We start from the raw sequence: 25,943 nt of genomic DNA on the forward strand, positions 1-25,943 counted from the left end.
GTATCTTAGTTGAATACTAGTCAAATATATCATGACATGGAATATTCTGTTCCAAGCCAGTAAGGTTGCTTGTTTTATTATTTCATAGCTGGTAGGGTCAGAAGGGACCTGAGCAGATCATTGAGTCTGACCCCCTGCCATGGCAGGAAAGAGTACTGGGGTCAAACAACCCTGGCGAGGTGTTCATCTAGCCTCCTCTTAAAGACCCCCAGGGTAGGAGCCAGCACCACTTCTCTTGGAAGTTGGTTCCAGATCCTAGCCACCCTGACTGAAGTAGTGCCTCCTGATATCTAGCCTGATATCTCCTGATATCTAGCCTGAATCTACTGTCTGCCAGCTTGTGACGGTTATTTCTAGTCACTCCTGGTAGTGCTTGGGGGAACAGGGACTTCCCCAGTGCCTGCTGGTCCCCTCTGACTAGTTTGTAACAGGCCACTAGATCCCCCCTCAGCCTTCTCTTGTGGAGGTCAGGTCCCGTAGCCTCTCTTCGTAGGACTTGCCCTGCTGCCCCCTGATCATGCGAGTGGCTCTCCTCTGGACCCTCTCCATGTTGTCCACATCCCTCCTGAAGTGCAACGCCCAGAACTGGATGCAGTACTCCAACTGCGACCTGACCAGCGTCGCATAGAGCGGGAGGATCACCTCCTTGGATCTGCTTGAGATGCATCTGTGGATGCATGACAAGCTATGGTTGGCCTTCCTAACTGCTTCCCCACACTGCTGGCCCATGTTCATTTTGGCATCAATAATGACTCTAAGATCCTTTTCTGCCTCTGCACTGTTGAGAAGGGAGTTCCCCAGCCTGTAGGTATGGTGCTGGTTCTTCCTCCCCAGGTGCATCACCTTGCACTTGTCAGTGTTGAAACCCATCCTGTTCTCATCCACTCACCCTTGTGGAACTTGTGTTCCACAAGTTAACAGAATACTGTTCTTGTCCATTTTAGTGTTACTGCATGCAATTTATTAAAAGTATAATTTTTCCAGCTGTACAAAGCCAGTGTAACAACAGGTTTTGCATACACAACTTCAGGGGGCAGGAACTAAAAATCCCCTTGTATATTAGAATATTTATATACCTTCTATTTCCATTGTATGAAACATGTTTTTTTTTAATTTAACCTTCACACCTGTATGGATCAGGGAAAATGTTTAGACCTGTAGAACTGAGGTACAGAAAAATAAAGGCCCTAATACAGGGATGGGCAAATATTTGGGCTGGAGGGCCATTTAGGGAGTTTTGGTGATCTGTTGCAGTCTGTGTCTGCATGTCTGCACTGCTCCCCACCAACAGCTCACCAAAACTCCCTAAGTAGTTTGCCCCACCCTTGGCCTTAGGATCGGGCTGCAAGTGGGCATCTGGGGGCAGGGCAGGTGAACAGGGCTGGGATCAGGATCACAAGGCAGTGACAGGACAGGGCTGAGGTCCAAGGCAGGCTCCTTGTATGCCCCTGTCCATGGAACTGGCACCCATCGCAGGGGGCATAGGGGCAGCAGATTATGTGTCTGCCCCAGGCCCCGGCTGCATGCTGTTACTGCCCTGCAATCGCATTCCCAATCCTGATCCAAGGCCTCACTTGCCCACCCCATTCCTAGATGCCACGGCCCGATTCCATCTGCCCTGCCTGTGTGGGTCCCGGGCTGGTCTCCATGAAGCCTCCACCCGCCTACTTTGTCCAGTGTCCCCAGCAGTTGGCATGGGCTGGATGGGCTGGGGTGCCAAGGTAGTGGGGCTGGGTCTTACAGTAGTGGCAGAAGTTAGCAGTGGCAGCTAGAAGAAGCTGCCATTTCCAGGGCTGTTGGGAAGTGAGTCTGGCTGCTGCACACCCCTCAGCCCCTCTGCACATGTAAGGGCAGCAGGACTGGCTACATGCACCATGGCCCAGGCTACGCCCTGAACCTGGGGTACGGGGGCCAAAAGACCCACTGTGGGCCAGAAAAAATCACTGGGTGGGCCAGATCTAGCCCACAGGCCATGTTTTGCCCACTCCTATGCTAATACCAAAATAAATAAAATAAGGTAAGCATATACCAACTTTAATTGTACAAATAGTGACATTGACTTGGATAGCTCTACTTATATGCTTCGACTTACTTAAATTCTCTCCAGTATTCTCTCTTGACTTTGAATTTCTCTATTTTAAAGTAAGGCCTAAGGACCTAAGGGCCCAAACAAACTTGGTTTCAAAGGAACTAATAGTACTTATGTGGAATTTAGGCACCTAAGTGTCAAAACTTGAACCCAAATTGGCTCTGCTCCCCAAGACACCAAACTCAATAGGTATCTAAGCTCAGGCAGTTCCTCTAATTGGACTGCTGTGCTCCCTAGGCACCCAGACTTGGGCTTCTAAGCATGCACAGAAGTAATCCAGTTTGATTTGGCCTGATTCCTAAACTTTATTGTAATCCTGTTTGGTGCTAGGGAGATGCTTAAGTCCCCAGAGGGATCCAAACTGTTAGGTGTTCTCAAAGCATTGCTAATTCACATTAAATGCATTTGCGGTAATGATGATGACCACCTTTTACATAGTGTTCAAAGTACCCAAGTGTTGGGAGACATGGCTTCCAGACCCTCCTCACCCTGAGGGAGTTTAAAGTAGCATGTATTACTCCCCAGGGCTAGTAGCAGAAATTCCACATAAACCACTATAAGTGATAGGAAACTGGTTCAAATATGTAACACAGCAGAAGTTTGGTGCACTTAAACCACTTTCAAAATAGCCAAAACTGGTTTAAGATTAATCTGGATGGATGTAGTATCAGACGTAACTAATTTAGGTTAAATCAATTTCTTGAATTTCTGTCCCAGATCCCCTCCAGATTCAGGTTAACTTACAGTCATCTAGCATTTCAGGATGCTTTGAACCTCCTCCACAAATCTTCCCCCTCCTCTTGCCCCCACCACAGGGTGAACAGGCTAGTTTGACCCAAGCTGTCCGCTCCAGCTGAGCAGGGACATACGCTCTAGCAGTCCCCAGCTTCTGGCCTGGGCCACTGCAAGTATGTGGCTGCATTTCTGAAATCAAAAGTGAATGTCTGTTCACTTGCTTGTTGTTCAATCTATGCAGCTTAGACTAACCTGCAAGGATTGAATCAATTCAGTCTCAGGCTTTTTGACTATCTGTACTTAGCCCAGGAGTGTGTCATAACTGCCTACCTATAGAATATCCTAGGTGAGTGCATTCTCAACCCCTCCTGTTGAATCTGGGCCTCTGCGCAGCCAGGAAGGCAAGAGTTACAGAGCTAGAATGAGACAAAGAAAAAGGATGTGTGGTTCTATGGCCTATACTTATAGCACACCTCAGAGAAGAGGGTCTGGCTTCTGGTTCCTGCTCTTAGGGTTATTTCTATTTGTAACTGATAATTGCCTAATACAAAATGCAGATAGAATCCTGGCAGCAAGGATCAGTAGCCAGAAATGCCAGAATAATAGGCTACTGCATGCTCTCTCTCTCTTGCTGGCTGCCAGGACTGAAATAAAGTAATACTGAACTTTTTCCAAAGGAATAAAACCTGTTTTTTTCTTTCGGTATGAAATCTATTCCAGAACCACTCAGAATCCAGATGGTGTAAGTAATCTAGAAACCCATCTTCCAGAACCTTTAAGTTATATTTGCATTGGTGAAAAAACCTGAAAATGCATGTATGTCTAACAAAAAAATAGCCCCTTGCTACTGCTTTGTATTTGGCACATTCACTTGCTGCTTTTCATCTGAGCTAAGAGCTGGCTGTGTTTCAGATGTAATATTTTCATTTTATATTTTTGTAAGTCAGTCCTGTAAAATGACTTCTAGTAGGAGCAAGAAACAATGTGTCTTTCATTTTCCATATTTTTGCTCTATGTAAAAAGAGACCGCAATGTAAGAACTCCCAAAGCTACAGGGAAAGGGAGAGAATTCCAGGATTATGACATAGTCAGTTTAATAGTATAATTATAATGGTTCCAACTTACAAGAAGCACAAGAAATGTAATTGGAGTTCAGGTTTGGGCTTTGTACATAAGATTTTCACATGAAGAACTGATAAATGTCTTCAGCTTAATCTGATTCCAATCATACTGGTGTCTTTTCCTTTGTATTAGTCCTTCTTACCTGCAGTGTTGTACTGAATATCATGGCAAATCTTGCTGAGAACATCTGCTTCTATTCACTATAGAGAAACTCTCATGGGGTTTGCCATTCTCAATAGATTCGCTTCTTTCATAATTATTTATTGCACAGGTCTAAATTATTCCCAACATGAAAGTATGTCCTTTGAGGGTTTCCTTAACCACAAAAGGCAGATAGAATGATAAATAGTGGAACTTTGTTGTAACTTGAGGAGTTGCTTTCACAGTGTTTCTTTTCTGTAAGTCTATTGAGTTAAAATTAAAATTAATACTACATCATGGCTTCCTTTACAACTACATCATGGCTTCCTTTACAACAGCCACTAAAAGACTCCATCTTTACCCATCTTTCCAGCACAGATTAACATATTTCTGTCTACACATAGTTTTTGTACTGGTATAACTGTCTCAGTTGGGATGCCGTGAGTTACTGAGGGTATGTACCAAAGTTCCAGCAGCCTGGCAGGGAGGTGCTCTAACTATGGTGCTTTACAAAAAATGCCATGAATTAGCAAGCTATTGAACCCAACCAGAGTTTGCCTTTTGGGTGGGGGAGGCTCACAGGCTGCTTGCATGGGCTGAAGCCAGAGGTGGAGGCACTCCAGCAGCCTCCCAGGAGGCCTCCCCTCAAAGCCCCAGTAGAAGCAGCCAGGCTGGGCCCACAAGAAAGGGAGGCTTCATTTCCACCCCCCACTCCCCACCCAGCTCTGAGTGCAGCAAGCCTCTGCTGCTGTCAAGATACTTGAGCGGAGGGGGGGGGGGGAGGGAGACCACCCCCCTCCCCCACTGTGCAAACCAAGTCCAACTCCCCCTAAGACCCCAGCAGAGGTAGCCATGCCAGGTCTACAAGGCAGGGGGCATCCATTTCCCAACCATCCCCCAGCTTCGGGTGCAGCAGTCTCTGATACTGTCAGTATGCTCATGCAGGGGCAGGAGGAAAGGAGGACCCTGCTGGATGGTAGCTCCTGTTAAGACTTCAACACGGGTAGCTGGGGCACGCATGACGGAGATGGGATGTGGGGAGTCTCTTCCCCCATGCCTGGCTGTGCAGGCAGGAGACAGGTTTTCAGAGGCTTTGCTGAGCCCTGCAAAGCCACATGAGATGCAGGTTCTCTAAGGCTCTGTGCCCTGGAGCGCCCTTGTCTGATACTACATCAGATGAGGGGTTAAATTTTTGCACCATCTACCATTTTAAAAGTGCCATGAATGTTTGTGTTATGGCTGTAGGGGCCTCATTTAACAAAAATGTAGCTTCTCTACACACCCTGAGATGCTTACAGCAGTTGAAACCCAAGTGTGAATGCAGTTATAGCAATATGAAAGTGGCCTATACTAATACTGCTTATTTCTCTTCCCTTGTGGGAATAAATTATACCAGCACAGACACCTGTGAACCAGTATAACAGTTTCAATGCTGCCAGTTAAAGCAGCATACCCATTTAGACTAGGGACAGACATTCAAAAAGCCAAAGCCTGATTCAACCTTTGCATTTTATACATTTTAGTATAACCTGCAGAGAGTTAATGGGTTTGTAACAGAACAGACATGGAGGGACATGCCTCCAATTGCTCAGGCCAGAAGCCGGGGTGCTAGCGGGCACCCTCAGATGCAGGGAAGCTGTGGTTGGGGGTGAGGGGCATGGCCAGTTTGGGCTGAACTGACCAGAGAGGGGTTTAATTCCTTCCTCCCTGTCCAACCATCAGGACTGCCAGTTGCTCCCCCTTCCTGCTGCAGTACTGGGCACCATGGCCCCTGAGGCAGAGGGGGCAGGGAGAGAGGTTAGTCTCCCCTCAACCCCTTTTGGTAGCCAAGTCTGTTCTCCCCCCATTGCCACTGCGCTTGCTTCCTGTGGTGGAATAGGCCCCTGATGTACCCTTCGTAGAATGACGGAAGGAGAATAATCTCATTCCTGCCCCCATCAAGGGGCCCTACAGGCTGGCTGTGCCCCCGATGGGCCACTGCAGTGGGAGGGGGCAGGGTCCTTGGTGGGGACAGCAGTCTGTCATAATGTCTGGCAGCACGAGCCCCTTCCTGGCCAGAGCCCTGTCCTGTCATGGTTGCTCCCCCCTTGCCACTCCAGCGGCTGGACAGGGGCATGGCCAGACACTGTGGGCTGGGCAAATCTGCCCTGCAGAGGGGCTTTGTCTGGCCCCAGCAGGTCCCTCAGTCCCACCAGGCCGAGGTGCCGCTCCCTGGGCATGCAGCGAGGCTGGGGCTGCTCTGCAGCAGGACTGCCCTTCTTGGCAGCCCAGCCACAGCAGCTCCTTTCCTGCTGCCACTGGTCCTAGCCCCATGGTACAGGCAGGGACCAATGCACGGAGCCCTGACCCTGCATGTCCCACACCAGGTATAGACTCGCCTGTCCAGGCTGAATAGCAGAGGTGGGGGAGAAACTGCTGCTCAGTGCAGGGGGAAAGCAGCTCTTCCCTGTCCCACTGCCAGTGCTTCCCGGTGCATCCACCCAGAGCCTGAGTGGGGCTTTCCTGTGTATCCTCTGTGTCACTACCACTTCTGGGCTGCCCCATGGGACAGGCGATGGCAGCAGACCAGACACAAACCAGAGGTGCTGGCTCCAGGAAGCCAGCAGGAAGCACTGGCAGCTGGAGGGGGAGGGGCCGCTTTTGCCCCATGCCAATGCCAGGCTTGCCCATCCAGGCTGAGCAGCAGTGGTGGGGAGAGAAACTGCTGCTCAGCACAGGGCAAAAGCAGCCCCTCCCCTTCCCACTGTAGGCACTTCCTGCTGCAGCTGAGAGTTTGTGAAGGGTGTGGCTGTGTGTGTAGGGGGGCATAGGGTATTTGGGGGGTTGTGTATATGTGGGGGGTTATGGGGGCAGAGTGTGGGTGTACAGCATTTGTGGTGTGTGAAGGAGGGTGGGGGGTTTGGGGACTCCCCCAACACCGCCCCCATAGTGAAGCAACAGTTGGGGGTGCTTAGGGTGCTTTTGCCTGGCACAGCCAGTGCTGCACATCGTGGTGAGGAGCACAGCCCCTGCCAGGCTATCTCTTTCATCTGTGCTCCCTGTCATGCACATGGAGCCCCTACACTCATGCGAGGCCAGAGGGAAGCCCCCCTACGCTGGAGCTGGCTGCCTTTGCTGCTCTCTGCTGCACAAGGAGCAGAAAAGGAGGCCAGCTCCAGTGAATGGAGTTTCCTGCCCTTGCTGCGTAAGTGTGGGGGCTGCGTGTGCATGGCATGGAGCACTGGTGATAGAAATGGCTCAGCGGGGGCTGCACTTCTTGCCACAATGTGCAGCACTGGCCAGAGCTGCACACTGTTGGGCATGAGCACCCCCACCTGCTGCTGTTGCCACTGCTGCCTGCCAGGGCTGAGCACCATGGGAGGAGTGTGGGGAGGGGGTCCCCACGCCCCCCACCCTCCTTCATCCACACTCTGCCCACCTGAGGCCCACACTGCTGCGCCCCCCTTGGGTGCAGACTCCACACTGCCACCAGCAGCTCTGCCCCCACCCCCACCACTTCCCTACCTGCTGTCTGGAGCAAGCAGGATGCTGGGGAAGCCAAGCAGGTCCCCAGCAGTTGCAGCAGTGGCAGCAGCAGCCCCACCCAAAAGCTGCCTTTTGGCCAGGCCAGGCCCTTCCACCCACAAGAGTGTGGGAGCGAGGTGCAATAGGGTGTGTTGGAGGCGTGTGTATATGTGGATGCCTCGCTCCCACCCTCATAGGTGGAAGGGCTGCGCAGGGTACAATTAATCGGTGGGTGCCACAGGCGGGATGAAAGTGGTCGGTGGGCCAGATGTTGCCCGCCCCGAGTTAAAATAATTCAGCTTTTGTTTGTGAACACAGCACAGTTCTATTTGGATTGCTTGGCAGCCACATACAGAGAAGCTTGGAAGTATTGTTCCTGACAAAATATATAATATTTGTCTGTCTGCCTCCCTCCCTCCCTAGGGTTTGGGCACCAAATTTCTGCAAGATCCTTAATTAACCATCTGTCTACCCACTAGCAGGTAAAAGCACAAGATCTGTGAGTGTATGAGAGGATGCAACTCTTCTGGTTTTTATAGCTAATGAGTTAGCTCAGAGAGTTAGGCCTTTACTATTTCCCAGATAAATGTTACTGATCAGACTCTGTATGATGACTACAGTTAAGAGCCTGAAAGTATCAGACTGGCTCTGCTTGGTGAAGGGCCTCTGGATTTACATAAGGGTGAACAATAATAAATTTGTCCTAACATGCCAAAGCAGTGAGGTTTACATATTGAGGCAATTCTGAAGAACAATTTGATTTTAAAGGCTTTGTAAATGGTCCAAATAATTATGCTTAAAAAAAAAAGTCTTTCTTTTCTTTGCATTTCCAGCTGCCACATTTATGGAACACTGGAAGAGAAGACAGATGCGTCTCAACTATAGATGGGATCTGACTGGGTTTGAAGAGGAGGAGGTTAGTTTTAAAGTCATTTTGAATTTATGTCATTTCATGATTTTGTTTAGCTTCTATAATTAGATCTAAGTGATTCCTTGCTAGACATCACTAAATGGAATACTGAGAGAGATTTTTGCAGTACTTCTTTGATTCAAAAGAAGAAAATCCTTGTTGTGAACATTTTTTTAGTTTCTTATACAAGTGTATTACTAGCACATATTGTTTCCATAGAAATAGAAGTGTATAGCCACAAACAATGGTATTAAGTCACACCTACTTGAGCAGACATGGAATATATAGCTCATGTGTAGCTGTCTCTAAAAAGAGCTCTAAAGGCTTAAAGCTAAAAGCTAAGACACTCATTCTTCTTGCATTAAATTGCTATGAGTGAGGCATGACTGTACCAAGGCTGATGAAGTTATATTATCATAAAAACCACCAACATTTCCATTAACTTTAATGATGCAGGATCAAGCTCTAATTTGGTAAATCTTTTGGAAAATATTGCTTAAATGTATGGAACACTTCACAGGAATACTGGGATGCAAATGTGCGGGTAATGTTTGCTGCATGTGCCAGAAACTTTTAGGCAGGCTTTATAATAAACATGTTTGAGAGTGGAAGGATTGAGAAATTCAAGCAAAAGACTGCTAAATTTATATTCAAATGGATATGTATATGCAGCTATGAGAATGTGTGGGGGAGGAAACTTCATCCATTAGAAATGATTTTATTTTTTTACATTCTGACATTATCACCAGGGATTCTGGTTTCCTCTGCTTAAAAATTGCAAATTCTCTGATTAAAACTCCCAAAATCCACGATTAAAATGAAACACCATTTCATGGGCGGGCAGGGAGCAACTCACCATGGTGGTGTGGGGCTTGCAGTGGCAAGGAGCTTCCCTGCCCCCCCCCACTCTGTTCTGCTGCACTGGGTCCCACCCACTGTGTTGTAGAGGCCCTGGGGGGAAGGCACCTCCCTCCATCCCTTCCTATGGGGGCCTCAATCCCCCCTCCTCCCCACCAGACTTACCTGTGGAAACTGCTCTCTAGGCTACCTGGAAGACATGTGCATGTGTGTGCACGGACATGCACATGGTGCCCTCTGCCTGATTGCCCTCCTTCCACTCCCCCCAGCCCCTTGCAAGCTGGAACTTTGCCAGTCTGTGGAGAACTCTTTGCAAAACTGGAAAATTCACTGGTTTTTCCGTTAAAATTAAAAATCCGCATTTTTCTCGGTTAAAAGGGAACATCTGCTGTTTTTGCTGTTTTTCTGTGGGAAACGAAAAACTCGGGTCCCTGATTATCACTAGGAGCCCGAATGAGAGTCTATTGAAGACAGTGATGCTCTTACCACTGACTTCAACAAGCTTGATATCAGACTTAGCTGTGCAATTCATTTGTGCCATTCCATAACATTTTAAAAGCCCCACTAGCTTCAATAAATCTAGACACTTTTTCTTTGGTCAGAAATGTATTTCTTAGTTTTGTGTCTTTGGGCACTGTATTAAAATTATGGCTGCCCATGAAAACTGGATATACCTGAAACATATGCAACAAGCATGCATGCATTAAATCATGTGAACATGTTTTTCATAGACCTTCTATTAAATCATGTGTTATATTACGTGTTAGGCTGGATATAAGTATTGTATACTTGTTTTCTTTTATTAATTGAATTCTTCATAGAAACTTTGGTTTCTAAGGGTGTTGTTACATGTTACAGTTCACACATGCTAACTCTGACAAATGTTAGGCAGTATTAAAATTAGTATGTGCTGTGAGCAGTCATACGTTAAGGGTTAATACCTTCTCTAATCTGCACAGATCTATTTGTGGTGAGAGACCTGGTAGCAGGGGTATGGCTAGGAGCTGCCAAGTCTGCTCCGTAACTGTGCAGCTCTCCAGTGGGTCCCTGCTTAGCTGCCACCTCCCCCCCCTGCAGTTTCCCAGCAGCTCCTCACTCATCGACCCCCACCCCCAACCATCTCCACCATGTCTCCCTAGTCATTAGCAGCTACTCAACTCTCCATGGCACTGTCAGTCCAGGACAGTAGCGTTCTGGATAATAGATTGTCCACATGGGGTTGGTGGGGTTTGGACGGGTGCATCCTTGGGTACTGGAGAACCATAAACTGCTGGCATTTGCTCTATGCAGCGGATTGACTTCACTGCAACATGAGCTGCCTAACACCAGCTAGATGTTGCTGGTCCTTGCCCAAAGATGCATAACTTTGAGATCCTCACAGAACACTTAGCTTTTTCCTTCTTTAACATGCAGACACTCCCATCTCAAGAACATTTAACATGTGGGAAAGGTATTGTCTAACAACACCCTAAGACCACAGTCCTATTAGGTGCAGGCAGTCTGTACCCATACCATTTGCAGGATCAGCACCTATCATATTGGATGAGAATATGAAGATATCTTTGCTAGAAACCATGAGGCAACTGCTCTTTTATTTTTGGTATCTTATTAGCACACGACAGTGAAAAGGATCAACTGTATCTTTCCAATGGCTGTTCCATTCATAGCTGCATTCAGAGTACTCTGCAGTAATTGCAATGTGCAACCAGAGAAAGCAGCTGCTAATATAGTGTATTTTACTTTCCTTCAATGCACTCAACTCTAGTAAACATCGCCCTCAGTTCAATAAAGCATTCAAGCATCCACTTAAGAAAAGCCAATGGAACATAAGCAGGTGGCTAAGTGTTTTGCTGAATCAGGGTCACAAGTAGCAAGCAAAAATACTGAAATATCTAAGCTGGTGGTGTTTTGGGGGGGACAGATATTCAGTAAACTCAATAAGGCTTATTGGTACAGGCGATATTCAGTACTATCAGTACACCTTCAGTGAGAACACAAGAACAGACTGCTTTCCCCTGATTAGGTCTAGCCATCCACAGTACCTACTATTTACTTTTGTGTGATTTTAAAAAAATATATGAAGCCAGTATAATTTGTAACAGTTAAGTAATCATATTTTCATTTTGTTTTGTTTTTTGTTTTGTTTTGTTTTTCTGGTTCCCTGAAGGAGGCAGTCAAGGTTTGGAAATATTTTTTTTTGTAATTGCTCTACCTTTTTTATTACCTATCAACAGGTGAAAGGTATCTTTTGGTGTCACCTATTTCTTTTTTTTCTAGCATCTAATTTTCTTTAGAACTACCACTACAATGATTCTTTCTTGCTTTTTTCCCATTGGTTGGAACTTTTTTTTAATGCATTCTGTTTTCCATCCAGTACGTTGTTGTGTGTACTTTCTGAATCTTTTGGCTGTCTCTCTGTATTTCTGATTATTTCCTACATCTCCTCTTTTCAATGTATGTGGCTAGTCTGATATGCAATATCTTTTTTCACTGAAAATATACTTTCCTATGGCTTTTGCCACAATTCATTCATGTTTGTGAGTGTCCAAACTAAATCTGTCTGAGACTTTCATTGTCAACTCGCTAAGACCTCAAGTGCTACACACGTTTAACCTAAATTATAACAGATAATAGCTGCCCTCCGTTAGGTAAGATTCGCAGAGATTATTACAGTTAACAGCATGTAAAGTCTCTTCTTTATCCGTATAATAAGATCCTTTCAATCCAGATAAAGCATCACATACTGTGAACAGTAGTCTCTCACTATGGACTTCTGTGAGTTAAGTTTGACCTACATGGGGCTACATTTGCCATCTTTGACAAGCTCTGTAAAGCTTTTTGGCTCTGCTCAACCTTTCTTCCATAGCACAGAATTGAGAACAATGCAGACTTCAAAGGTTTTAGTTACAACAGGCAATCATCTGATAATATGTCCAGTAAATTAGAATCCAATAATAACAGCTGGAAGTAAGAAGGACATTGATTAGCATTTTTCACACAAATCTGAAGTAGGAAATCAATATCATTGCTTGCAATTAAGTATAAGTTATTTCACAGGATCATCCAAGAGCAGAATATGAAGCTAAAGTATTAGAAAAATCACTGAGGAAAGAATACAGACATAAAGAGGTATGGTAACTATATGAATGTATTTAATCAGGTAAAATCCTTTGAAACCTAATCTATTTCCAGTGGTGGGCTGACCAAGATTTTGGAAAAAACAAAAAAATAAAACAAACAGAAAAAATATAATGCTATCACATTTAAGTTTGTGAATACTTCTGAACCCATGAATTATGTATGTCAGTGTGTACACTTCATGCATGTTAGATCTGTGCAAGTACAGAACTATGTTCAATATTTAGACAAAGTTGAATGACAGTTGAATAACTCTATTAAAATACAAATTTGAATTAGGCTGCTAGGTAACATTTAAGAAATCTTAAGTGAATCTTGAGTCTTGTGGTATTATAGGTAATTAAAATGTCTCAATAATCCTTTCTCTCCCTCTGAGCTATCATCATGACAACATGCTAATCATTTGGGCCAAACTGTGAGGTGCTTTATACGTTCCAATCAGTGTCTGGCTGAATAAGGACTGAGCAAAACTGAACGGTAATTCATGCCTTCCTGCAGATTTTCCTGCATGAGAGGAATCTAAAAGAGAAAAATTATTTGAGAGACCTTCATAGAGTTTCCTCCCTGCTTTTTCACTGGGAGTAAAGATTTCTTTTCTGGCATCACAGATGCATTGGAATGCACTATTAAATGCCTCTAAAAGGCAAATATTCAGCCATTGGATTGGAATCTGGCTTTCTGTGCTTAGATATTAAGACATTTGTGGCTATTAAATATCCCATTGCACTTTTATTGTTACTAGGATAATAATTAATATTAATAGTACTAACTCCAAATTCTTTGGCAGATTCCAGCTTCAGTAAAACTTTCTGCCTTTTTCAATATAATCCCCCAGCAATAAGGTATCCCTCACTTCTGATCCTAACGTATTTTGTGTTATTTTGACAAATCTGTATGTCACCCCAGAGGTAGCTACATCTTAAGGATGAATGATTCAATTCTTTTTTAGTCGTTTTTACAGAAAATCAGCATAAGTTTAGAGTTCAAGACAGGTTGGGATCCATCAAAATAAAAGAAACTATGTAAATATAAGATATTATTAGTAACGGATGCCATATAGACACCCAAGTAACAGGCACCTTAATAGAATAGTTTAAAATAAGATTAAATTTTCTGTTTTGTTTTCTCAGGTGCATATATTTAGGTGTGGCTTGACTATTCTTAAAGGTTGATACTCATCTGGTTTTGATGCATTCTAAATAGGCTATAACATAAACTGTTTAAACTCAGCCTCTTTAATATTAAACAAGCAAACAAACAAAACATTTTTAGTGTGGAATACCTTACTTGCAACGTTGTTTAAACTACCTCTGCAAAAGAAAAAGCATTTGAGCTTCTGCCCTTTTTATGATGAGTAAATAAGGCCTGAAAAGTAGGTTTTTTTCTTTCCCAAGAAAAATGTAGAGGACTTTCTAGTCTCTCTTACTCAAGAAATTCAAGTCTCATTTAGACCAAATAACTTGTACCACTAGTGAGTGGAGACATCTAAGTTACCAGAGAAGTAAAAGCTGAGCCGTCAAGAGCAAAAGAATCATTTAGTCATACTGTTTAAAACTTTAGTTTGCTCCTGCTTTGGACAATACCATTTTGATCTTAATAAACAAAAATGGTATGGGAGAAAAAAGTCCTTCACATAAGGCTCAACTGTTCAACACTGGGAGTTCGACATATTACTCTTACAAAGAATTAAGTAGGACACTTGAAAACTTGAACCTAAAGTTTGGCTCACAGTAACATTCCTCACAGCTTAGAGGTCCTTCAGAAAAACTATGTAAAACCATGAGAACAGAAGCTAAGATAGAAAACTAAGGCAAAAATAAAATTTAAAAGAAAAGCTTTTCAGGCTTTCTTTATACATCATAAAGAAATAAGGAGGGCACATAATTATTTTTTTAAATGTCCTTTACAGATCGCCTTTAAAAATGAAATTTCTTCTAGGTCTGGGGAGTTGGTTTGGTTTGGTGTGTGGGACAGTTGGGTTTTTTTCCCTTAATTAATCTGAAGCTGGAACACAAAGCATTGAACAAACTAATGGAGCGCTTATTGCTAACTTGCAGTGGGTAAGAGAGTCTGCGGATTAATTTAATGTTGTTAATCAGTGCTTTGTAATGTATTGCACGGTCCTTCTTTTGTTTCCTTTGATTGCCATCAGAAGCGTCGACATTTGCCAGAAGAGACAACAAACAAATGGAGACAAAGAGTTAAGACAGTCATGGCTGGGGTGAAATTGGTACATTTCATTCAAATTTATGGAAAAAACCCTCAAATTTTGAGTAATTATGGAAGACACAAATTAATTGTTTTTTCAGCAAACTTTGGCTGTTGAACCTTTGTTTAATATTCACATTCTGCTGTTCTTTTTGTTTTTGTTCAGGACTCTGATAGTGACTGTGTTTGTGGGTATATACAGGCATCTGGGGAGGCTTGGGGGAGGTTAAATCATGTTAAAAGTGGCAACCCAATCTACCTTAGTTCACCATGGTGCAGACCCTATACTTAGATCGCTAGTTAAGTTGCTCTGAGTACATAGTATACAGAAGTTCAGAAGATAGATTGATCTAACAATGGCCAACCTAATCTAAGTTAAGTCTACCTCTGAGGTAATCTAATTTAAATTGGGTCTGGTGAGACCAATGTAACTGAACTTCTGCACAGTTCCCAGCACAGCCCTGGAGATGGGAAAGCCCAGCTGCCGGCTACAGCCCTGGGGATGCACTTTTCATACCCACCTCATCCCCTTGCTCCACACCCAGATGGACAACCCCTCCTTGCTGCAGACCACCCAGCCTCCCTGAGCCCACCAAACCCCTCATCCCATAAGGCATTTCCAGTACTGGTTTAACCAGTGTTTACTGGAGCCAGGAGCCAGGGAAGTAAGTTGGGATGGGGGAGGGGTGGGCTGTTCATATGGAGGTAGAGGATGAGGGGAGCTAAATATAACCTCTGGTCCCAGGGTAGGGGAAAGAGTCCCCCAAACCTGCCTCCACAGGTTTGTCTAGTCCTGCCAAACCCTCCCACACAACCCTGGACTCTGCTTGCCCCCAATCCTCCTGCAGACCCTGCTTCTTCTCTGATCCCCCAAAGCCCCTCCACAGACACTTCAGGCCCCCCAAAATCCCCTGATTCTCCCAGGACCCCCCACAGACCCTGCTTATCTCCCAATACCCAGCATGGACTCTGCTCCAACCCCCCCCCCCCACCAACTAGGCCTTTCATCCCAATTTACCTTGGATCAGGTAGCCATTTTTTACTTGATCTAACCTTCCCCATAACCTCCCAAATGTCAGTATGTACCCTGTAAGTAGTGGGAATGGCACTGCATGGCTAATCTTTGCATTACCATGTTGGATGGATGTTGCATTGTTGTAATGGAGCATGTGCCACGTGCCTGACCAAGTAGCCTGCTGTTCTGTCAGACATCATGCATGAAATGTCATTTTGTACTGAATTTAAATTTGGTATTCAGCGTCGTATCATCTTCTCTGTTTAATCTTGACAGTTCTATCCTCTTAACTTCAAACTCCATCCGTAATCTGACTTCATTTGTGACATTCTAAATGAGATTTTTATTCCCAAATTGTTTGAAAGAAATCAGTAGATAGTTGTTCAGGTAATAGAGTGTTATCCTGGCAAGAGTTAAACATGTAAGTAACTGAACTCTTGAATAGTCCTATTGATGTCAATAGAAATATTCATGTGTATAAAATGATCCTGAAGCTGCTTGCTCATGTAAGTAATCCACATTTTAGTGAGACTACTTATATGAATAAGTATTACTTGTGTAAGTAAGGCTTGCAGAAACAATTCTAATGGTGCCTGCCTTCTTGCAAATATATCAGCATACAAAGTTTTTAAAACTTTTCTGAGAAAGGATCATAAAATATTTCTTACACTAGAAAAATAGTGTGAAAAGTTTATCCATGTGTTTCTATAAAATAAGTCTTTAATAAATATTATTTATCTTTATAATACCCATAATGCAAGTTTTAGCACTAGTGTAAAGCTAAATGTAATGTAAATAGTTTATATATATATAAAACTAACTCATGGGTAGGCAGCCCCTTGCACAGGTGTCAGAGCATGGCACTCAAAGGCATTTTGCTTGACACGCACTTAGAGTGGATGGAGGGGAAGGGGGCTAGGGCTGCACTGCTACAACAAGGATCAGGCACCTTGCGGTTCCCCCATTGTCTCTTCCTTGTACATGAACATCTTATGAGTCAAGGTTGCGGGTGTTTTTGGCACTCTACCCAAAAATCTTGCAGACCCCCCACTGTAACGTTAAACACTGTTTCTTTGCACCTTTTAACTTGTTGTGTCTGTATGATTTGTTTCTTGTGCATTGGTGTTTTTTGTTAAAAGCCCAGTAGGAGAGAGGTTTTTTTAGATAGTCTATAGCTTTAATAAACTACAGGGTTTTTTCATATTTTAGACTGATAAAGAGAAACTGACATGGAAAGATCGTTTTCCAGCATATTTTACCAACTTCGTTGGCATTATCTTCATGGTAAGTATTATATGGTAGATACTTAAGATTCACATTACTGAGTCATCTGAAGCAGAATTAAAACAAACACCAGTGAAATAATTATAGTCACTTTAAAAGATATATTTTACAACTGACTTCTTTTTTTCTAGGAAAGGAAAACTGTTTATTCACTTTAAGTTTTCAGTCACATTGTAATATTTGAATGAATACTTTGGCTTTATTTTTCAATAAGCATGTTGTAAAACCAGGGAGGCAAATTCAGGGTGGTTAATGATAATGAAGTATGGAATCAGAAATTACCATATTCTAGATGAAAGCAAAACTCAGATGTGCTTAAATTGCTCAAATCTGGGGAACCAGATAATTATTGTCCCAGAACACAGAAAAAACTAATACATAACTCTAAGTCTAGTAGTAAGTATTGTTAAGGAATCTTTCAAATGAGGGTAGTACCATAAGGCTGCAAATATAATGCCTACATTTATGAAAGGAAAAAATGGTGATTTGATGCTCTCTCTAGTCCTTAATTGCATGTTAGGCTCTAATAATTATTGTTCCTTCAAAACTTGTTCCAAAGACATAGAAGTGAACAAAAAAATATTAGGCCCATATTGCATTTCATCCCAAAGGTAGAACAGGCCAATCTAATTAGACATCTTTAATAAGAGAATTTACATTTTTAGATAAAGGAAATGTGCTATGTAGGATCAAACACTATCAATATCATGATCCTACACCTTTCCTAAGTCATAAGCCTGAACAGTTTCTTAAACCTCTTTTGATCTTAAAATATTCTTCCAATTCTTAATATATTCATCTATTTAAGCAGCATAAAAGTATTTTTCCCAGGTCTTTAGGAAGTTAGATATCTGTTTTTGTATTGCAATTGGTACTCTTTAGAAATTCCAACTAATATGTAGTTTAACTTCAGGAGCCCTAAATTTAGTTTATCCTTTACATTTTCACAAGGTTGAATGCCTAAGAAAGATATTAGGAAGTCACAGAGAAAGGCCAGGTCAATGCCTGTAGCATTCCTCTCCATTTCTATAAGACAGTTTCATTCCTACCTTTTTTCTTTATAGTTAGGCAGTTACTACATATTCCTTAATGGTTTCTATTTAAAAGATAAGGCATTTTCATCTAGATTTCTTTTCATACAGATTTTAATTCTATAATAGGGGCAACCAAGTAATGACATGCCAGCCAGATCTGAATGGCAGTAGCTTTACCATATTTCTTGAATATGAGATGACCCTGACTATAAGATGACCCTCTCCCCTGCAATAATTAGATTATATATATGGAAAAAATTATCTTAAAAAAAATAAAAATGTCCAGGTATAGAATCTAGTTATTGGAAGATAACCTTGAATTTGCCCCCCTTCCCACTGCTACAGTAGAGAAAATAAATCCCCCTCCCACTGCTGCTGTAGATAAAACAAATTCCACATGCAGGTGCTCCCCTCTTCCTCACTGTCAGGCCCTGCTCTCCCTGAACACATAGAAGTGAGGGGCAAATTTGAAAATACTGACCTTGAAATAAACATATGGGTAACCATAGACTTAATTCATCCAGAATTGAGGCACTTTACATTTTTTGAAACTACTACAAGTTTTAGTACAGGTATTCCATAGGCACATCTACATATGTGGCTTACTGCTCAGTAGACTAATTTACTGCTCAGTAAAGCGTCACCATCTACAAGTGCATAGCAATTAGGCTAGTTTAAACTAACTTACTGTGTTGTCGGATAGTCCTGTCAGACGCAAGTAGTTTCTCACAGCTCGGTAAATTAATCTGCTTAAACTGACATCGGTCCTGGAGACACTACAGTAGACAGTGATGGGGCTGGCTGGGGCATGAGGCTGCTTCAGTGCTGGGCTAGCCAGTGGGCAGCCCCACACTGAAGCACCCTTATGCCACAGCCAGCCACTCCATAGCATGTGGAGCCCTATCAGAACAGCTCTAGGCTGAAGTGCTGTGGAATGGCTGGCTGGGGGCTTAGCCCCATGCTGAAACACATTTGGGCCCCAGCCAGCCTATCTATAGCACGTAGAGCCTGGTCAAAGCAGCCCTGGGCTGGCAAGCTGACTTCCTACCCCTTGGGTCCCCTGCTAATTGCTCTGGAGTTTTTGCTCTTGGTCACATATTCAAAGGTTCACCTGGGAGCAATAAGTTCCAGAGTTTATTTATGTTCATTAATTGCACATGTAAATGCACGCCATAAACACACTTTTAAGCAGTATGTTTATACCTACTTATTATATATACAAACTGCATCATATTAGTCCAAAGTCAGAAGGCTCATGATTTACCCTATAACTCATTGGGCTGGACCCTAACAGTCAACAGTGTTTTAGCCATGGTAACCCCACAGCTCAGCGTTGCTCAGTTTATGTACCTACAGAAGGACCCATGTGTGAATCAGTGCCCCCACTCATGACTGGAACGGAGTGTTCTTGTCACAGATTCTGGAATCCTCCTAAAGTCTATCTATATGCAGCTAAGGTGCAGGGCAACCTGGTCTGGCTCCACCTCCTAGACGGTGAGACCACACTATTCATATGTTGAGAACTTATTTGATGATGTTTGCCAGACATTTAAGGCTGGTGAAGAAATAGGAATCTTTGGAAATAGGAAATAAAGCACAGCTCACCTGTGGAGTGACGCGAAAGTAAAAATGCAATATAGTGGCTCACCATGACTTGAAAAAGAGTTGGTGGTGAGGGGGAATGAGTGCAGTGGGCACTACCATGTGTCTTCTTCAAATGGGATGCACTAATCTATTCTTATATTAGGTTCCCATCAGCACCTTGGCGTTTTTGGCTACAATCAAATTTAACATTTTTAGCACCAAAGGGAGGGTGTCACGGCTGGCTCTGGCCCTCCTGGTGCTGACCTCATACTACAGTGCCTCCAGGACCAGTGCCAGTTTCCTGTGGAAGGAACACTCACCTGTTTGGGGAGTTTCTTTTAAGGACCAAAAAAAAAAAAAAGGATGTTCCCATCAGCATGTTTGCTCAATATGGGCCAGGTATTTTATAATCATGTTCAGTGTTGGCTTCATTTAATCAACTTCATGGTTGGTTTTTGTTACTGAACATAGGCTACTTTTGGCATCAGTTTAATGCCAGTGTATGTAATGAGGTTTCCTTGTATGTGAATGTAAAATGAGAAGCTTCTCCCCCACACTCCCCATGGTGGCTGGGGGGGAAAAAATATCATCTTGTATTCAGGTACATACAGTAATAGCTGCAGCTCCTGAAGCCATAGCAATTAACACTGTCCTTGCTTGTCCTGCTGCCCAGTTTCTGAACCTGGGGGGAACCCTGCAGTCAGATCTAGAGTGCGGAGCTGCGTTATCTCAAGAGGGTACAAAGAACAACCACATGTATGGTCAGGGGCATGGAGAGTAAGTCATATGAGGAAAGACTCCAGGAACTGGGCCTGTTCAGCCTGAGTAAGAGAAGGCTGAGAGGCAACTTGATAGCTGCCTACAAATACATCAGGGGTGAGCACCAAGAACCAGGGGAGCAACTCTTCAGGGAGGCACCTCATGGGAGGACAAGGACTAATGGATATAAACTAACAGAGGGTAAATTCAGGCTAGACATAAGAAAAAACTTTCTCTGTAAGGGTCACCAGAACCTGGAACACACTCCCAGCTGAGGTGGTCCAGTCACCCTCCTGGGAGGTATTCAAGATGAGGCTGGACAGGCACCTTGTCAAACTTGTCCCACTCCAGTAACTTTCTGCCTACAATGGGACCAGACTTGATGATCTTACAGGTCCCTTCTGGTCCAATGGTTCTATGATTCTATCTGTCATGCAGGGCTACTGATAAAGCTGGAAATGTGGTTCTGGGAAAAGTGGCAGGTGCCATGGTTCTAGGAACCACAGTAAATTGTTGCTGCCGAATTCCAACTTAGCAGGCCAAGTGACACAGCTTCATGCTCCAGATCCAACCCGCAGACAAGCCCTGTGCTCTGCAGACTAGTGTTATATCATTCATCCAGCAAATGGGACTATGTGACCTGAGCATCCCTGTTTTGTAGCATTAGCTCCACAAAATCATATTGCTTTTATGATTAAACTAGTGGGAAGGAAGGTTTTGTTCCATTTACATTGACTACAGTGCCTTGGGATCTGGCCCAGAGAGCCCATGAGGGACACTTCATATAAATGAATTAGAGTTGGATGTTTTATAAATGGTAATGCTATCGCTTAATTTCAGATTGGACTGACATTTGCTATCGTATTTGGAGTCATTATATATAGAATCTCCACTGCAGCAGCCTTAGCCATTAGCTCAACTCCTTCTGGCCGATCTAATGTTAGAGTAACTGTCACTGCAACTGCAGTAATTATTAATTTGGTGGTGATCATCATCCTGGACGAAGTATATGGCTGCATAGCAAGATGGCTAACTCAGATTGGTAAGTACAAATCTTTAAATCATTTTTGTTAGAGCAGTTTTTTATATAGGTATAAAAACTACCTATTTACCTGGTATTGTTGTCCAACTTCAGACAGGTGAGTAAAAGGAGAACATACAAAATAGTTTTTCTTTAATGACAGATGACAAAGCAGTTCAGGATAAAATAATCTCCACTTCTAAATTATTTGGGCAGTAGCATAACTGAGTGAGGAGAGACTGGGACAGCAGTCCCCACAACCACCTTTGGGAGTAAAGAAGTGCAAAAATAGCCATCACCACAGGTGTGAAGGACCAGAACACTGTAGAAAAGAAATTGTATAGTATTTTCAAGGAAGACCAGGTTCAGAAGACAAGAAATCTTGTCAGATACAATCTTGTACCATGTCCGGACTAATTTTATGGACAGAAACGGTTTGGATATTGTCATTGCAAAAAAGGTTCCTGAAAATACCAGGCACAGAATTATCAAACTGAGCCTTTTGACTCTATACAATTTTAAAGTAGAGTCCTCAAATCATTTTTATCCTGTTCACATGTCCTTAATGAATTCCTTTCACTGCTTTTCTTGAATGAGTGTGTAGTTCTGGTCTCAAAAACATGGAAGCTATTCCCATTGACATCATTTAAAGGCAGTCCTCAACTACAGGCTGTCCTCAGACTTACGACAGTTGGTTCCTGAAAACCACGTCTTAAGCCAAAACGTAACTCAGAACCAATTTTTCCATTGGAAACAATGTTATAAATGGGGGATTGGTTCCTGAACCAAGGCCCGATATCTTATTTTCACTAAAAATAACCCAGATTTTTGTACTTAATCAATTATAGATGAGTAATATAGCTACATTAATGTATTTATATTGTAAATAGCAATTCTATTGATTTGGAAGGACTTCTCTGAGGAGACTGCTGGACTTTTTGAAGAGCTCTTGGTTGGACTTTTTGAAGGGCTCTTGGCTGGAGTCTTCTCAGGAGTCTTGGCTGCAAGTTTTTCTGGAGTCTTGTCTGCTTTCTTAAAGAAAGTGTCCAAGGAAGTTTCAACAGATTTTCTCCAGGGAGATGAATGAAGTAGCAAACTTGTTCGCTGGTGTGGCTTGGCATCAGATCAAGCACTGTAGAGTCAAAACTGATGTCAAAAAGTTGAAACCCGGTGTCAATTTATAAACGTTGTAAGTGTGAAACATAGTAACTCGAAACATTGTAAGTCGAGGGCTGCCTGTATTGTACTCTTTTACATTAAAAAGAAATCTTGTAAATATTAATGAGATCAGAAATAAGATCTCTGTAGCTTGATTTTTTTCATTGGCTTCAGCTGAACGAGGTTTATGAGCCTTTGTGTCAACATATTTCCTTAAAGGATAGTGGATTGCATGACAAGAAGTTTTCCAGAAGTTCAAACATAATTAGCACTTCGTGAATACTTTAGAATACTTCATGACTTGGAAGGTAACTTACTGTTTTACATGTGTCTTATTTGCTCCAGAGGTCCCAAAAACGGACAAAAATTTTGAAGAGCGACTGATCTTCAAAGCCTTCCTTCTGAAATTTGTCAATGCTTACACTCCCATTTTCTATGTTGCTTTCTTCAAGGGCCGGTGAGTTATTTAGAAAGTTATTTAAAATCTCAACAGTTGATTTGAGCTTATTTGCAGCAGTCCAGATTCTGGTTGTTTCTGAGTGCACAGCTACCAGTGGAACTCTACAGACATCCAAAGCTAGTTTATAAACTGTAGAATTTATCTGTGCCTTTCTTCTAACCTTGTTCCATCTAATTGACTTCTTCCTCCCTCTTGTACATGACAGTTTGCCTCAAGTTAGCTAAGGTTTGTTTCTACTTTGAAAGATGTGCCTTAATAGAAGTTTGGTATGTATTTGTAATATTTAGAATGTATAAAGAAGACTCAGTAAAAAATCTTTACCACCTCAACAAAGTCAGCATTTACATTTAAAATGAAAAGAAAGTTTTTCCAAACATAACTAAGTAAAATTTTCTTCTTTGCATTTTTGTGTCATGACAGATTATTAACAATTCCATATATTTGTACTTCCTGTTCAAAAGTTTAGCAATTTCATGTAACAGACTGCATGCCAAGTGTATCAAGGGAGTAAATAAATTCTTACTAGTGTTTCCAAACTGTCCTAGATTTGTTGGACGTCCTGGAGACTATGTCTACATTTTTCATTCTTTTCGAATGGAAGAGGTAATTGCATGTTGCATGCTGACAGCTAATCAAAAATGACAAGCAAATTCTCAAGCAGGGGGTTTAGCAAAAGTGCTGACTTGTTTTCCTTTCTCTGTTTTAGTGTGCCCCTGGTGGTTGCTTAATGGAGTTATGTATTCAGCTGAGCATTATTATGTTGGGCAAACAGCTCATTCAGAACAACCTGTTTGAGATTGGCATTCCGTAAGTAAGACAGTGGTTTTACATTCATTTTGAATCATATGTAAAAGATATATCAAGGCTTCTTGATGCAAATATCTGGTTTATTTCAGTTTGTAGTTTGCACGCAAGAAAATTTTATAGCAAGGCCATTCCTGTTCTTTTGTAAATACACTGTATCTTTTATCTTCTATAGCACTTTCAGAGTCCTCATAGCAACCAATCCTTTTTTGTTTTTTTAACACCCATGGTTCTCTGAAAAGTATTAAAGGATCTATTCATTTTCTACTATTTATTGCTGAGTACGTGGATTTGGCTATAGCTGATCCCCATTGTTTCTGTGTTTGCTGCTAGCTTGAAGTTTGTATTTACAATTAGCTTTTAAACACTTTTTTTACATTCTTCATCATGAAAACTAATAATGTAAAGTTTTTGTGTCTATTAGTATAAAGTTAGCTGTAACTCCTGAGCCATCCAAATTATAGGCCTCAAAAATGAAAACAACAAACACCCCCACTCAAGTGATCATTTTGTTTACCTCAGAAAAATGAAGAAATTTATAAGATATGTGAAATCAAAACGTCAGAGTTCTTTAGATCATGAGGAGCACATGAAAAAAAAGCAGCGCTATGAAGTGGACCACAACTTGGAGCCTTTTGCTGGACTTACTCCAGAATACATGGAAATGAGTGAGTGAGGTTTAAAGTAATTAACTCTAAACTGCAGTAGGTATAATTAAAAAGGATGGTGAACCATGTTCTTTGATAGGGACATGAGTCATGTTAACCCATTTTATAAAAATGTCCTCCAGAGCAGTAGATTTAATGAGACATTGTTGGCTGTTATAAGGAGCTAAAATGATTTTCCACATATAACATAGTAACCTGTACATATGCACAGAACTGCCTCACAGTGGTCAGCCTGAGAAGCTAAGAAACTTCTCCATATCAGCTAGAACAGAAGAGTGCTGGATTGTATCTCTTATACCAGGAGTGTCAAAGTCATCCCAGACCTTGAGACCTAGGCCAGATCCAGACTGCAGGGTTCTTCCCAGACTAGATTCGTGAGGCCAGTGACTGCAATAGCAGCAGCAGCATTGGAGACCTAGGGGAAAAGCAGTGATGGCAGGAGTCTGGGGGGTCTGGCAGTGTTGGAGAGGGCAGAGGAGTGAGCCAAATGGCCTCACAGCAAACAGGGATTTGTCAGCCAGTGCTCACTGCCAGCAGCCATGCCCAACAGCCTGGGACCCTTGAATACTGCTACATGCCACTCCCGGGCCTAGCCACACTCTCAACTTCAGGTAGCCCACTGGTAGCCTGGTAAACTAGATGGAATGGCTCTGTAGGTTGGATCCAGCCCACAGGGCATATGTCTGACACGTCTGTCCTGTACCATATGTTTGTGGTAACAGCTGATGGCCCTGGTCTCTATCTCAATATATGATCTTAGAATATATCAAGCAAAGTATTTCAAGCAGTGATAGAAAAGCATGGATGTTCTTATTCAAGGGCACTGGTAAAATCATCTAGAATATTATGTACTATTTTGAAAGAAGAATGCAAAGTGGAATAACTGCAAAAAAAGGCTATGAAGATAATTGTGGGAATGGAGGGTCTTTTTTTTAATGAAAGGAGACTAAAAGGACTCATCTTCTTTAGGGTAGTAGAAAAAGGGCTGATATGGGACATGGCTGGTTTCTATAAATGCCTCAGGTGGGTAAATACTGAGGAGAAATAAGAGCTATTTCATCAAACCAACTGAGGAGATTAAAGTTCTGGAACAGTTTTCCAAGAGAAGAAGTGAGAGCAAAAATCTTCAATAGTTTCAAGATAGAACTTGATTAGTCTATATAATAGAAAGTATGACCTGGTTGCAAGAGATTGCAGGGGCCTAGACTCTGAATTCAAGGGGTCCTTTGCAGTCCTTTGTTCTTTGGACCACTCCACATGTCATGGATCAAATGAAGTAAAGTGCACCCCAGGCTGGATCTCAGCATGACTGACTTCTGCTTCTGCCATGCCTCCTATTCACAGGGGAGCAGGCTTGGAGCTGGCTCTGCCCATTCTTCATCACCAGAGAATCACACCATGTCAGAAGAATCCTCAGGCTTTCAAGCAACTTTCTGACCACCCTGCCCAGC

General features: G+C 42.7%; 1 protein-coding gene across 4 annotated transcripts in view; it reads left to right on the plus strand.

Moving 5' to 3' along the window:
• The window catches only part of ANO1 (anoctamin 1), a 135,878-nt gene that overhangs the window by 94,490 nt on the left and 15,445 nt on the right, over window positions 1-25,943 (plus strand). For 2 of the 4 annotated variants that reach the window (XM_090032892.1, XM_090032893.1), the window contains 8 exons: window positions 8,425-8,507; window positions 12,417-12,488; window positions 16,930-17,004; window positions 21,222-21,423; window positions 22,906-23,017; window positions 23,566-23,623; window positions 23,727-23,827; window positions 24,347-24,492. In XM_090032892.1, coding sequence (XP_089889018.1) covers window positions 8,425-8,507; window positions 12,417-12,488; window positions 16,930-17,004; window positions 21,222-21,423; window positions 22,906-23,017; window positions 23,566-23,623; window positions 23,727-23,827; window positions 24,347-24,492 — 849 coding nt within the window. Of the gene's footprint in view, window positions 1-8,424; window positions 8,508-12,416; window positions 12,489-14,649; window positions 14,728-16,929; window positions 17,005-21,221; window positions 21,424-22,905; window positions 23,018-23,565; window positions 23,624-23,726; window positions 23,828-24,346; window positions 24,493-25,943 lie in introns of all 4 variants that reach the window. The other 2 variants (XM_090032895.1, XM_090032894.1) reach the window with 2 other exon arrangements.

The sequence above is a fragment of the Crocodylus siamensis genome, chromosome 2, assembly GCF_052110815.1.
Source record: "Crocodylus siamensis isolate JL-2025a chromosome 2, ASM5211081v1, whole genome shotgun sequence".
NCBI lineage: Eukaryota > Metazoa > Chordata > Crocodylia > Crocodylidae > Crocodylus > Crocodylus siamensis.